Here is a 14,476-nt window from a genome sequence, read left to right on the forward strand (position 1 = left end):
TATATATACACACACACACATATATATGTATATATACATATGTATATATATATATATATAATATGATATAATGTTAGGTTATCTTATATCATATAATATCATATATTACATATCATATCATATAATATTAATGCTATATACCTCTCCTGCAATCATTGGCCAAATCTCATTGATTCAGCCTGCAATACCACTTATCAGACTTGTAGTCCCTTCCCCTCCAGACTTTACATGAACACCTTAGTGCAGATGTTCTTTACTACCTGACTGAATTATTATAACTTCCTTACTTGTCTTCTAGCTTTAAGACTCTGGCTAAGCAACATTAAGAGGGTGAGGAGGGATGTGAAAACTCTTTTTGCTGTGTTTTCTTCCAACCTCTTAGAGTGCCTTTTACCTACTTCTCATCTGAGAAGAGTTCATTGCCTCTACTCACGCTGAGTCCTTTTTTTTTGCCTATTCATTTTTAAAAAATTAATGGGGTTTTTTGGTTTTAATATCACATTCATTTTCAAATATATACTCTTCCCTCTCTTCCTCAGTAAGCCAAGCCCATGCTTCAAACAAAAAATTTAAAAGAAAAAAAGAAATTTAACAAACCCAATATATATATATATAGACTGCAACTAACATCATATGAAATGTGAAATTTCATACCCAAAGTCTCCCACCCCTGCAAAGGAAGAAGTACATTTTTTCAATTATTCTCAATATCTAAGATAGATCATAATTATATACTGTCTTCTCACTTTCTCTCTTCATTCCCTCAACTCTCCTCACTCCCAGCCCTCAGTCCATCCCTTCACCAACAATTAGCTATCTCTCCCATCTCCCCCATTCATCTTTCTCATTCCCACCCAAACTTTGATTAAGTTATGTACTTAACCCATTCCTAGTTCCTTGGTTTCAGTTCTTCAGTCTCAATCTCTCATTCCTTATCTAATTCCTTATCCCAAATTTCAACTTTAGCCTTCTCCCTCCTACAGAGGGAAGGGACCCCTATAATTTGGTATTTTATATTACTGCTGGATTAACCTTCAATTTTGCACTAGAATAAATCTCCTTACAGTATTAAAAACCTTTAATAGCTTCTTATTGCCTTCTGACTACTCTCTAAATTTCTTAATCTGTCATTCAAGGTCTACTACAATTTGGTATTACCAGACCTTTCTGGCCTTAAGTCATTTTCCCTTTATTTATGCTCCAGGACACAAGACCATCTATAATACACTTTGCCAGGGGTCAGCAAACTACTGCCCAAGGGCCAAGTCTAACCTCCTCCTAATTTTATACAGCCCCAGCTAAGAATGGCATTTACCTTTTAAAACACAATAAAGTTCCATTTAAAAATACAAAAATCATTCTTAGCTGGGGAAATGTAATATTGTGGGAGGATTACAGTATGCTAACCCCTACTTAATTTGCTACTCTCTTTTCTCTCTCTCTGTGTGTGTGTGTGTGTGTGTGTGTGTGTGTGTGTCTTTGCTCATTTTGCTCCTCATTCTTGGAATGCTTTCTTCATCCTCTCTCTTGCCCCCTTCTCTGTCCCATGAAATTCTATCCATCTTTCAAGATTCAGTTCAAAGGCAGCATTCTACAATTCTTGCCAATTGAAAATGATCTTGTTCTCTTTAGACCTCATATAACCTTGTTTATGCCTCTCACATACTCATGTTCCATTTTGTACTATAATTATTTGTGTATGGGTTGTATTTATGAGATTGTAAAAGCCAAAATTCCAGTGCTATTCATAAGAACAGACCCTAAAATCTGAAATAATTTTAGAAAGAAATTTATTAGGTCATTTGGTAGAGGAGAGGGCTAACTTTTTCTCTACCAAAGGACTTAATAGATTTCTATCTGATGCCTTTCTGGTATCTAATGCATAACGCTCTGTATTCAGTAGATGTTTGTCTTTCATTCCCAAAGAGGATCACAACATCAGGACCATGGCAAGCACATGGATCCAATTTGAGTGAGGGGTGCTGTGCTAAGCCACCAGTCTCACTTTTTCCACCAGAGCCATCTAGGTCAGACCTATATCAGGATGACTGGAGATGGCCCTGAATGTGAGGCAATCAGGGCTAAATGACTTGGCCAAGGTCGCACAGCTAGTAAGAGTCAAATGTATGAGGCTGGATTTGAACTCCTGTCCTCCTGACTCCAAAGTCAGTGCTTATCCATTGGGTCACCTAATAGATGTTTGTTGATAGGAATGTTGTCATAATTCTGCTTTTTAAGGGCAGCTCCCAACAGACATCATGGTGCAATGAGAAAAAAAAGCCAGAGTAAAACCATTGGAATTGAATCAAGACCTGGGGTTTCACCCATAACTCTGCTACTTGACCAGGGAATATGACCTTGGATAAGATCCTTAATTCAAGATTCAGTTCATCTGTTATTGGGAGACCTAAAAAAGATCACACATGTAAAACTCTGTTGTTTAAAATGTTCTGTAAGTAATTATAACTATCATTCTTCTTCTTAATATTATTACCACCATCATTAATGGTAATAATAAAATCTAACAACAACAATGATGACAACAACAGCAATAATGACCTTACTCTTCTGGCACAGTTTGAACTCTAACTCTGTAACTCTGACAGGGTCTATCAAACTGGAAGGCATGGTCTGTTGTCCATGGACCAGTCTAGCTGACTGCAGAGGGATTTATATTCATAAGATTGTCCATGAAATGATTAGTATTTGATGAATCAATAGGTGGAATTAAGAAAATCTGGTCATAGAATTCAAGGATACCTGGATTACAATCCTGCCCTCAAGTCACTTCTATGAACCTCGGTTTCCTCACATGTAAAATGGGGATAATAGTAATTTCAGAAACTCATCAAAGTGATCATGGTAACCTTTAATGGACTATTCAATTTAAATATTAAAAAATTATTTTTCTTAATATTAATATCATCATTGAAACAACCTTCATTTGGTTTCTGTTTCTAGCTTTTAGCTAGAAGCCTTCTCTATCTACTCTTTGAGTTGTTATTGCTCTCTCCCTCTCCAAATTGCTTCTGTTTATCAGTGTCCAAGTGATAGTCTCCCAAAAGAATGTAAACACTTTGAGGGTCAATATTTTTGAACCTGTATTCTGATAACTGGCATAGGGCTCTGAGTGTGCTTAATATGTATTGACTGAACTGAATTGAGTATTATTTTGACCACAGGTTTTAAAGACATATTTTACTAATGGTAAGTGACCGCATCAGTGGAGAATTACCTACACTGAACCATTATAAACTGGAAACACATTTTACTAATAGTACTATAGACTTTTTTCTCTGTGAAATGTATATTCTGAGTTCCAGACTTCAGAAATAATCATTAAACATTTTTTAACTGCCTGCTATATGCTAGACACTGTCCAAGCACTAGAATGCAAAGAAAGACAAAACAATCCTTGCCCTTGAGGTGTTACTTAATCACTTCCACATTTGCCTGTAGGTCAGTAGGAGCTATTATTTGATGGAGGAGAGGGCTAACAATGGATAGGGGTTTAGGAATTGATAATAAAGATTTCAGAGTAGGTTAAAAAAACTGAAAATTAACTTGGAATTGAAGAAAGTAAGGAGCAGCAATTAAGGAGTGAGTGAGGTGGTCATGGAATATGGAACTGGATGGGAATGGAGATCTGGAGTGGGGAGGGGTTGGGGAGTGAAGAATTGGGATGAAGGCTTAAGGAGATTGTGAGGTAGCACAGTAATAAACATCCTTCTTTCTTTCCTCCCCACTCCCACCCCAACCTTGGTGTTCCAGGGAAGGTGGGGTGAGAACACATGTTTTACCCAAAATGGCAGTTCCAGTTGTGGTGAGACAGAGCTGACAGAGGCTTCTGGTTACTGCTACAATAAAATAGGCACTAACTAGAATCTGACAACTCTGAAATCCCGGGGAGTGCATCAATTGTAAAATGGGAGAACAAAAATTGAAATCCTGCCTCTGATTTCATACTTCCTGTGTGACCTTGGCCAGACTGATTTACCTGCTAAGCCTCAGGTTCTCTTACATAAAATAAGGAGATTAAACTAAATGCCTTGTGAAGTCTCTTTCAGATCTATAGTTATGAGAACTGGAGAGCCTTAGACCCTACTCAACTGGGCAGTATTTGTATACCAGAGCTACATATAAATTCTGGTTTCATAAATTCATAACTGCTTGGATATTTTAATATGCTTGTATTGTATTTGTAAGATGTGATCATTAACAATAAGCATCTACTAAAAAAATAAAAAGTGAGAAAGCAGGGAGAGAGAAAACATTATTCCAGAACTACTTGATTGAACTTTGAAAATGGAGGCATTAACATACCTTTGCTTAAATTTTGCAGCATGTTTTCATCAATATAAAAGATATTAAATGTCAGATTAGCTGTGAATCCCACTAATAGAATGCTTACAAATTGAGAAAGATAGAAAGTTTCATTTAGTCTGGTTAATAGACTAAAACACATTTCCAGAAATGCTTAAGTATCTATTCTAAGGTCACTCTACCAAGCAAGAAGAGATTTAGATTGCACATTTACTAGCATGTACTGCCCATAAATACATTCCATCTCCTTTAGAAAATAAAAGTAGCTGTGTGTGTGTGTGTGTGTGTGTGTGTGTGTGTGTGTGTGTGTGTGTGTGTGTGTGTGTAGAGAGAGAATCCCATAGCAAAATTGATTTTGCAATCTGCTAATGCTCTTAGCATTTCAAATGTTCAATAAGTTCTCTTAGAACATTGTTACCATTATCCCTTATTATATCTCAAGTCTTTCTGATCCCATTTTTTAGTTGGAAAGAGTGAAATAGAGATATTAAGCCACTTGTTCTAGACTGTCCCCAAAATTCATAGGAGATGTAGACTTTGAAGTCACAATCTCAGGTCCTTCATCTGTAAAATGTGGAAATTGTGGAACCTATTGCCAAAAGTTGTTGTGAGGATCAATTGAGATAACATATCTCAGTTTATGTTGTTGCTGTTGGGGTTTTTTTTGCAGAGCAATGGGGTTAAGTGACTTGCCCAAGGTCACACTAGATAATTATTAAGTGTCTGAGGCCCGATTTAAACTGGGTCCTACTGACCCCAGGGCCAGTACTCTATCCACTGTACCACCTAGCTGCCCTGGTATAACATATATCAAAAGACACTTTGTAAATCTTAAAGCATTATGTAAATGCTGTTATTATTGTTGCTCAAGGTCATACAAGTAAAAGATGGTAAAGTGGATAGAGTGCTAGGCTTAAAGTCAGGATGGCATCTTCCTGAATTTAAATCTGGCCTCAGACATTTGCAAGTTATGTGTCCCTGGGCAAGTCACTTAACCCTGTTTGCCTCAGTTTCCTCATCTGTAAAATGAGCTGGAGAAAGAAATAGCAAACCACTCCAGTATATTTGTCAAGAAAATTCCAAATGGGGTCAGAAAGAATCAGACAAGACTGAAAAGCAACTGAAAAGTATCATTACAAGTAGTATCAGAGGAAAGATTTGAAATAAGGTTCATCTAACTCTAGAGTCCATACATTTGCCCCATATACTCCTCCTCCTGGGTGCCACTCATTTAGCAGAATAGCAGGAAAGGAAAAGTGGCAGGAGAAGGGACTGGTGCCAGAGGTCTTGAGCTGTCACAACTGAAAGAATAGCTTTTGAGAGGCTTTCAAGGTCTTAGTGGAAATGATTACTATGTTCTTAGAAATCATTGGCTTGATGGGACAGCTTGGTGGAGACATGGATAGAGCAGCTGCCCTGGAGTCAGGAGGACCTGATTTCAAATCCAGCCTCAGACACTTAATAATTACCTGGCTGTGTGGCCTTTGGCAAGCCACTTAACCCCATTTGCCTTGCAAAAATCTAAAAAACAAAAATTACCTAGCTGTGTGACCTTGGGCAAGTCGTTTAATTCCATTGGCTTGCAAAAAAACAACAACAACAACAAAAAAAAATCATTTGGACATACCAATAGATTATCAATTAAGGGCTTTCTGGGTCTGAGAGAAGTCATTGTCTTGATATATTTAATTGTTTTTGCTTCTATGAGCATGAGCACTGAATCAATTAAATTTAGATAGTGTGATCAACTCCATTATATTATGCTAGTTTGAGTAAATGAAATGCAGTATCAAAGTAAGAAGAGTTTTCTTGGTGAATGGAGACTAATTCAAAGTCCAATGAGAAAAAAAACTGTCACCCACAAAAGGGGTACTACCAAGCGATAGACGTAGTAAGTCTGAGAAGCAGAGCAGCTAGGTTGGTATACTGAATAAAATCTCAACCTTAGAGATGGGAAGACCTGATTTTGAATTGTCTCAAACACTTTGTAGCTAAGTAACCATTGACAAGACATTTAATCTCTCTCAGTGTCATCTATAAAATAAAGATAATAATATCTACTTCACAGAGTTGGTACAAAGATCAAATGAAATAACATATGTAAAGTAATTTTTATAAGCCTTAAAGAGCTACATGAGTACCTGTTATTAACTACAGGTGTTCTCAACTGAATGCTCTTTGATGTTGGGTGGAATGAATAACCACTATGAGGTGGAGCTACCAGTCCCAGATCCTTATTAACAAATAAGGTCAGGTATCTTGGCAGCTGTGCTTTCTGGTAGTTTAAGAGATAAACAGTAGTAAAAAATATAAACCATTGTTAGGTCACAGATGGGTTCTTCAGAATTAAGTGGTATATATCAAAAACTCGGAAATGAAAAACTGATTAGATTTTTTTTAAAAAGTAGAGGCCAGGGGCAGCTAGGTGGCGCAGTGAATAGAGCACCGGCCTTGGAGTCAGGAGTACCTGGGTTCAAATCTGGCCTCAGACACTTAATAATTACCTAGCCGTGTGGCCTTAGGCAAGCCACTTAACCCCATTGCCTTGAAAAATCTAAAAAAAAAAAGTAGAGGCCATTTAGAAGGGAATCCTGGTTTAGTAAAATAAGGATAAGGCAGAGTTGATTCATAAGTGACAGAATTTATCATGCCAATGAGCTCAGCTGTCAGATCTGTTCTCTCTGTATTCAGTCAATAATCTATCTGAGAGCCTCTTAGAAAATGTCATTTGGATCAGAGAATTATGGGAAAATAACATAAAAAAACTTTAGAGAGCAAGAGGAGGAACTTAATGAATATTTGTTGAGATGCTTTGATTGATCAAAGAGGTGCTTCCTTAGCAATAGCAATAATTATAGGGGTTTTTTTTTTTTTTTGCTTTAAACTAGTTCTAAGATAAGAAACCAAAATATAGTGTTATTTAGCAAAGGCCAAAATTTTAACAGAACCTCTGTCTTAACTTTGAGAATGAAAGTACAGGACCAAAAACAATTAGTAAATTTGTTAATTGTTCATTCTTTCTACAAACATTGACATACATAAATAGATATTTAAGAAAAGAATCTATAATTCCAAATTCTCTCTCTCTCTCTCTCTCTCTCTCTCCCTCTCTTCTATCACTTTTTTCCTCTCTTTCCTTCTTTCTCTATTTCTCTCTCCTCCCCTTCTTCCTCTATTTTTAGTCTTTTTCTCCATCTCTCCTTCTCCTTCTCCCTTTCTCTCTGTTTTTCTGTCTCTTTCCTTCCATCTTTCCTTCTCTCTTTTTTCATTCCCTCCTCCATTCTTAGCTACCATAGTCCTTGCACTATGATATACCATACAGATGTCCATTCCATCACTGGCTCTGTACTTGAAGCCATTCCAGTTTGTAGGACCAGATCTTACCCACTATTGCTATAGCATTAGAGAACACAGAATCACCTCTATAACATGATGAGATGTTAAAATTGGACTTGAATGAAATCTATGCATGACTACTGGGGGGGGTGGGGAAGAATTACATGATCCCTGAGAAGGACCTCAGTAAATTATCTATGCCCCTATTTCATGATAGTATAGAACTGGAGTCATATGAGGAAAATTAACCACTCAGAAAAAAATTTAAAATAAACATCAGTCTTAATATTCCATCTTAAGTATCTTGAAATCAAGTCAATTTATTAAATAAGAACTGACCCACAGCTCTCATGGCAATATTATAGCTATATGAAAATATAGCATACCCATAAAATATTTTGAAATCATTCTTGAAATTTGATTGGATCAGGGGAACTAATGACTCTGGTTAATGACATTATTTCCTAAGCATCTACTTACAATGTAGTTTAAGGCTTTCTCTGATGCTTGGCTGAAGCTAGACAACAAAGAGGCCGATGAGTTTGTTGATGTGAATCAATTTGTGTTATTCTCAATGCATATTCTCATTAAATATTCTTTCCCTGCTTTTTGCTAAGTAAAATCTACTTTTAACAGCCAAATCACTTAGAGGTATCTCATTTCAATCCAATATGGAATATAAACTACTGGGACATTGGTCCAAGTTTGGCCTAGCTTAGAAAAATATGAATTAAGGCTGTTACCTTCTTGCCAACAACAATACACCATTCTCACCTGCCATATGTCGAATAGTCTTTTTACAGAATTCTTCAGCCATTGGCACCACTCTCATCATATCTCTCCCCCACTGCACAAGCGGTTTTCCTTGGATGGCATAAGAAACAAAGAGAGCTGTGCATAGGGACCCCAGGAAACCTAGATATTTGGAAAAATAGCAGAAAAGAAAAAAGAGAATAAAAGGTGGTGACAACTTTATCATCTAATCAGGAAGAAATTATTAACTGGCATCCTCTTTTGTACAGTTCTGAGTTTATTTAATCAAGTCAGCCAACAAACATTTATTAAATGCCTAATTATGATAAGAGTATCTAGATGTTGCAGTGGATATAGTGTTGATTCTGGTGTCAGGAGGACCTGAGTACAAATCCTGTCTCAGATACTTACAAGCTGTGTAACCCTGAACAAAGTCCTTTACACTGTTTGCCTCAGTTTCATCATCTATAAAATGAGAAGGAAATGGCAAATCACTCTAGTATCTTTACCAAGAAAATCCTAAAAAGGTCACAAAGAGTTGGATATGACTAATTGATCAAAAAAAAAAAAGATGTGATAGGTGCTGGGAATATAAAAGCAACAGTGAAATAATCCCTGGTCTCAAGGGGCTTCTGTTCTCTTGGGGGAAATAACATATATACTCTAAAGTATAAACAAAATATATATACAAAGAAAGGACAAGATTGTTTTGGTAGGAAAGGCATCAATACAAGTGGGAGGATCAGAAAAGGTTTCATTTAGAAGTGGTGCTTGAAGTAAAAAATTCTGAGAGGAGAGAGAATAATCGAGAATAGCATCTAAATGGAAGATTTCCAAAGAGCCAAGAGGATTTTTCATGTGAGTGGATGTTCTATGTGTCAGCACCTTTAGATAAATTCAGAATAGACTCTGCTATTGCACTGTTATCAGAACTCCCCTCCACATGACCATACTACAGGCAACTGTCCTATTTGCTGTCCCATAAATGCTTTCCCTCTAAGCTTCAGCTGATCTCTTCCTTGAAATGCTCTAAATGTTGAGGTGATTCTTGGCCAGACACAGATCACATTTGATGCTCTTTAAAGTCCCTTCAAACACTGAGATTCTATGATACTTTGAAACCCTGCCCTTCCCTCAGGGCTCATATCAAATTCCATTGCTGTAATAGAACTATCCTTGATCCTTTTCCCATACCCCACCCATAAGGATCCTTCCCCTCTTTGACTTTGTGTTATACTTGGTTGTCATCTCTTACAAGTCTCTATATTTTAGTTCTTTGCATTTAGCATAACCCCTTACCAAGTTATGAGCTCTGTAAAGACAGACATCATGCCTTAGATTGCACAGTAGATAGATTAGTGACCCCGGAGTCAGGAAGACATGAGTTCAAATCTGTCTCAAACACTTAGTAGCTGTGTGATTCTGGGCAAGTCACTTAATCCCTCTCTGCCTCAGTTATAAAATAACTTCTTTCCTAGAATTGTTCTGAGAATCAAATGAAATAATAACTAAGTGTTTAGCACAATGCCTGGACATAGTTATTATTATAGTTATTAGTTATTATTAGTATTTGACCTCTGTCTCTTCTCTGGTGCCTAGTACATTGCTCTGTATACATTAGTTGCTTATAAGTCTGCAAGACAAGAACCAATCCTTTTCTTGTATATTTTCTGCAGGTTAGTTTAATAAGATACACAATGTATAATTCCTTTATTCAAATTCCATTAAATAAATATGATGCTGAAAAGTCAATAGCTATAAATATTTCCGCCTGTTTCTGAGTTAATGGGCATCAACATATGAGATGGTAAATTAGGCTTTAATTTTTTATAAATTTAAAAAAATAATTTAAAATCTTTTTGAATATTTTACCCTGTATGTACCAATGTACTAAATTTTTCATCTTTGATTTGTTCTGTTATATTTTTGGACTAGTTCTTGGCCACAAATCAGGAACTTCCCAAATGTTTTCTTGTTTAAAAGGGTTTTCTATCCTAGATAACAGTGCTCTAAACTTTTTTTTCTTCTAACTTTCTTTGGCTAAATGTTACATCACAGTTGGTGGGATAAACTTTTTTTCTTAAATCTGTTGGGATTAAAATTCATATAAATCTGGGAATATGTGCTTAAGCAAAGCACACTTATGAAGCATAAATAAGAAAAAATAAAAATAAAATCCCAGCATTCAAGTAGTTTGGACAGAGAAAAATCTTATCATCCACAGACTCTAAATAGCAAGAAGACCAGAATTCATGCAAATGTTCTTTAAAAGTGTTTTTCTTGATGTGTTGTTTTGATTTTTTGGGCGGGGGAAGGGAAAGTGAATTCTTCAAACTAAAATGGATTAACTTTATTTTGTCTCTTCCAAATTTTTATGGCACATTATTGAAGGGATGTCATGAGCACTTTGAAAGAGAAGTGGTTATCTCTGCAAGCCTATCTGGGTTTAGAAAGAAAGTGGTATGCTAGACTAATTTTATTTCTTTTTTATTAGGCTGCTTATTAGTAGATCAGAGAAATATTATCAGCACAGGGTATCAGGATTTCATAATGGCAACTGAAAAAAGTTTCTATTGGTATCTTTGTGGATGAGATAGGGAAATATAGTCTGAAATCTAGAATCTCAAATGATTTGATCCAAAGAGTTCTGATTGAGATATAAGCTCCTTCTAATCCTTGAAGGAAATCTCTAGTAGAATACCCTATGGCTTCCTTCAATTCTGGATACCACATCTTAGGAAGAACCTTGATAAGTTGTTGTTAATCCTTCATTTTGGAAGAGGAGCAATGTTATCTCAGAGCGATGTCTTAGCGAGCATGTGAGTTGGATTTCAGTGAGACAAAGTTGCACAAAGTCATCACACTCTCTCTTCCAAAGTCATCAAAGTCCAGTGGCAAGACAAAAGTCAAGACAATGACCCACAAAGCAGTGGATGACCTTGGCATTTCCATGTCTGACCAGGCTCTAAGCATTCCACAGTGCCTGCTTCAGTCACTTTCATGGCTATTGGAGCAAACTATTCTTATCCACACATTCTGAGAATGGAAGTCTTCACATTCTTGGGATAGACATCTCCCTAGCCAATGTGATTGAAGACCCTCAGCTTGCTTTAGCAGAAACATCTGCTGAGATAGTTTTACCAGGGTGTGACTACTGTTTATATTATAGCTTCTTGGAGTCACAGGTGACAGTTGAGATGAACACCAAAGGTGGGTGAACATCCCTGAAAAGAGTTCAGCAAACTCTCACATCAAAGATGCTAGTCCTCCTTGAATACCTCAAACCCCATCTTGACAAGCCAAAGAACATCTAAAGGAAGGTGATCAGTAAATGTTAAGATGACTCAGAATAACATCACATGAATATCTGTTAAAGAAACTAGTATCGGGGTGGCTAGGTGGCGCAGTGGATAAAGCACCGGCCCTGGAGTCAGGAGTACCTGGGTTCAAATCTGTTCTCAGACACTTAATAATTACCTAGCTGTGTGGCCTTGGGCAAGCCACTTAACCCCATTTGCCTTGCAAAAACCTAAAAAAAAAAACTAGTAACATTTAATCTATCAGAGAGAATATTTTAGGGATTTTAGGGCAACTAGATGGCATAGTGATAGAACACGAGGTCTGGAGTTAGGAAGACCTGAGTTCAAATCCAGACTAGACATTTACTAGCTGTATGACCCCCAAGCAAGTGACTTAATTCTGTTTGCTTCAGTTTCCTCATCATAAAATGATCTGGGGAAGGAAATGGCAAATCACTCTAATGTCTTTACCAAGAAAACCTCAAAATGGGTCACAAAGACTTAGGTGGATTCATCTTATTTATTTGCCAGAGCATAAAATTTCAGGGACATTTCAGAACTCAGAGACTAAGAAACAAAATGATGATGATGATGATTGTCCTTTGTTCTCGAAGAAGACCATTACATCAGGAATATATGCCATGACAAGCACATGAATGGGATTTGAGTGAAGAAGTGCTGTGCTAAGTCACCAGCCTCACTTTCTCCTCCAGAGCCATCTGGGTCCAGTGACCAGATATGAATCAGGATGACCTGGAGATGGCCCTGGTTGCAAGGCAATCAGGGTTAAGTGACTTGCCTAACCTCACACAGCTAGTAAGTGTCAAGTGTCTGAGGCTAGATTCTAACTCCCATTCTCCTGACTCCACTGTGTCATCTAGCTGCTTTTTTTAAGAAACAGAATATTTTTAGAATAAATATAAATAAACTCTTTTTGGCATTGTGACCTCAACTACCTTCCCAGCCTTATTATATAGTATTCCTTTCATATATCATCATATACAGATATAATTATATATAATTCCCTTTCAGCATACTGGACTTCTTAGTGTTCTTTCTTCTGTGGTACTTCATCTCTATGTGCTTGTAATAGCTTTCTCCATGTACTTCTTTTTTTTGGCAAGGCAATGGGGTTAAGTGACTTGCTCAATCATTAAGTGTCTGAAGCTGGATTTGAACTCAGATACTCCTGACTCTAAGGCTGGTGCTCTATCCATTGAGCCATCTAGCAGCACCCCATGCACTTCTTAAAACTCCTAATTTCCTTCCTAGCTCTGCTTAGCCATCTCTTTCCACATGAAGTCTTTCATGTTGTCCCTCCCCCTCCCCAGCTGTTATTGCTTTCGAATGATTTTGTACTTATTTTGTACACAGTATCTAGCTAGATTGTTTGCTCTCTGAGGGCAAGGACTGTTTCACTTTTGTTTCCTAGCATGGAGCATACTGAAGATTAATCAACTTTTGTTGATTGATAAATTGATTGACTTGTTTTATTTTGCCCCAATAACAAAAACATAACAATAGTAATAGGTAACAATTATGGAGTGCTTACTATACAGTCCTTGATGATTATCATCTCATTTGATCCCACAATAATCCTGCAAGGTAGGTACTATTATTAACTCCATTTTGCAGATGAGGACACTAGGACAAATTCAGTGACTTGTCAGGATCACACAGTTTTTAAGTGTCTGAGGTCAGATTTGAACCCAAGTCTTTTTCTGATTCCAGGTCAAGTGCTCTAACCATTGTACCACAAAACTGTCCACCTATAAGGGACTAATGGAGCAAAGAATAGATTTTAATTGGGGGGAAAAACTTTCTAATAATTGTTGTTGTTCAGTTGCTCAGTCATGTCTGAGTTTTTGTGATGCCATTTGGGGTTTCCCTGGCAAAGATATTAAAGTAGTTTGCCATTTCCTTCTCTACTAATTTCTTTTTTCCAACAATTACAGAAATGGAACAAGAAATGGAATGAGTTATTTTAGAAGACAGTGAGTTCCCTATCACTGGAGGTTATCAGAGGCTGGATGATTACATGGCAACAATATGAAAGAGGGCACTTCTACTCATGTTCAAATACAAGTCTTAAATACAAAATACAATATAAGACTTCCCACAATGAAATTCTAATATTCTATACATGTAGGTGATCCTACTGATGTTGGTTCTCAGCAGGAAGACAAGTATTTTGAATTGTTTTGTCCAAAGGGGTAACAAATCTGTCTTAATTTATCTGTGTTCTCTTGTTCCCCACTTTCTACATTTATAAGAGAATGGGTGGGTATTAGGAATTGGCAATATTTATGAAATAAATGCCCATGTAGGGATCAGAACTGTGATCTTTTTTGTTGCTCTTCAGTCATTTTCAGTTGTATGCAATTCTTTGTAACGCCATTTGAGGTTTTCTTGGCAAAGACACTGGAGTATTTTGTCATATCACTCATCTTACAGATAAGGAAACTGAGGCAAATGGGGTTACAGTTTCCTGTAAAATCAACTGAAGAGGAAATAGTAAACCATTCCAGTATCATTGCCAAGAAAACCCCAAATGGGGTCACAAAGACAACTGAAACAAATGGACAACATTATTATGTGCTAAGCCCTGTGGATATAAAAAAAAAAAAAATCAAGGACTTCATCATCTAGAGAGGAGATGACATGCAAAGAACTACATACAAATAAACTAAATAAAGATATGTAGGAAATAATCAACAGAGGAACAGCAATAGAATTAAGAGGGATTTGTAAAGGCTTCCTGTAGA

General features: G+C 36.8%; 1 protein-coding gene across 4 annotated transcripts in view; it reads right to left on the bottom strand.

Moving 5' to 3' along the window:
- ADPRHL1 (ADP-ribosylhydrolase like 1) overlaps positions 1 to 14,476 on the bottom strand; it is an 81,581-nt gene that overhangs the window by 39,290 nt on the left and 27,815 nt on the right. For all 4 annotated transcript variants that reach the window (XM_074192093.1, XM_074192094.1, XM_074192092.1 and 1 more), the window contains exon 4: positions 8,434 to 8,574. In XM_074192093.1, coding sequence (XP_074048194.1) covers positions 8,434 to 8,574 — 141 coding nt within the window. The remainder of the gene's footprint in view (positions 1 to 8,433; positions 8,575 to 14,476) is intronic.

This window comes from Macrotis lagotis, chromosome 6, assembly GCF_037893015.1.
Source record: "Macrotis lagotis isolate mMagLag1 chromosome 6, bilby.v1.9.chrom.fasta, whole genome shotgun sequence".
NCBI classification, from domain to species: Eukaryota; Metazoa; Chordata; class Mammalia; order Peramelemorphia; family Peramelidae; genus Macrotis; species Macrotis lagotis.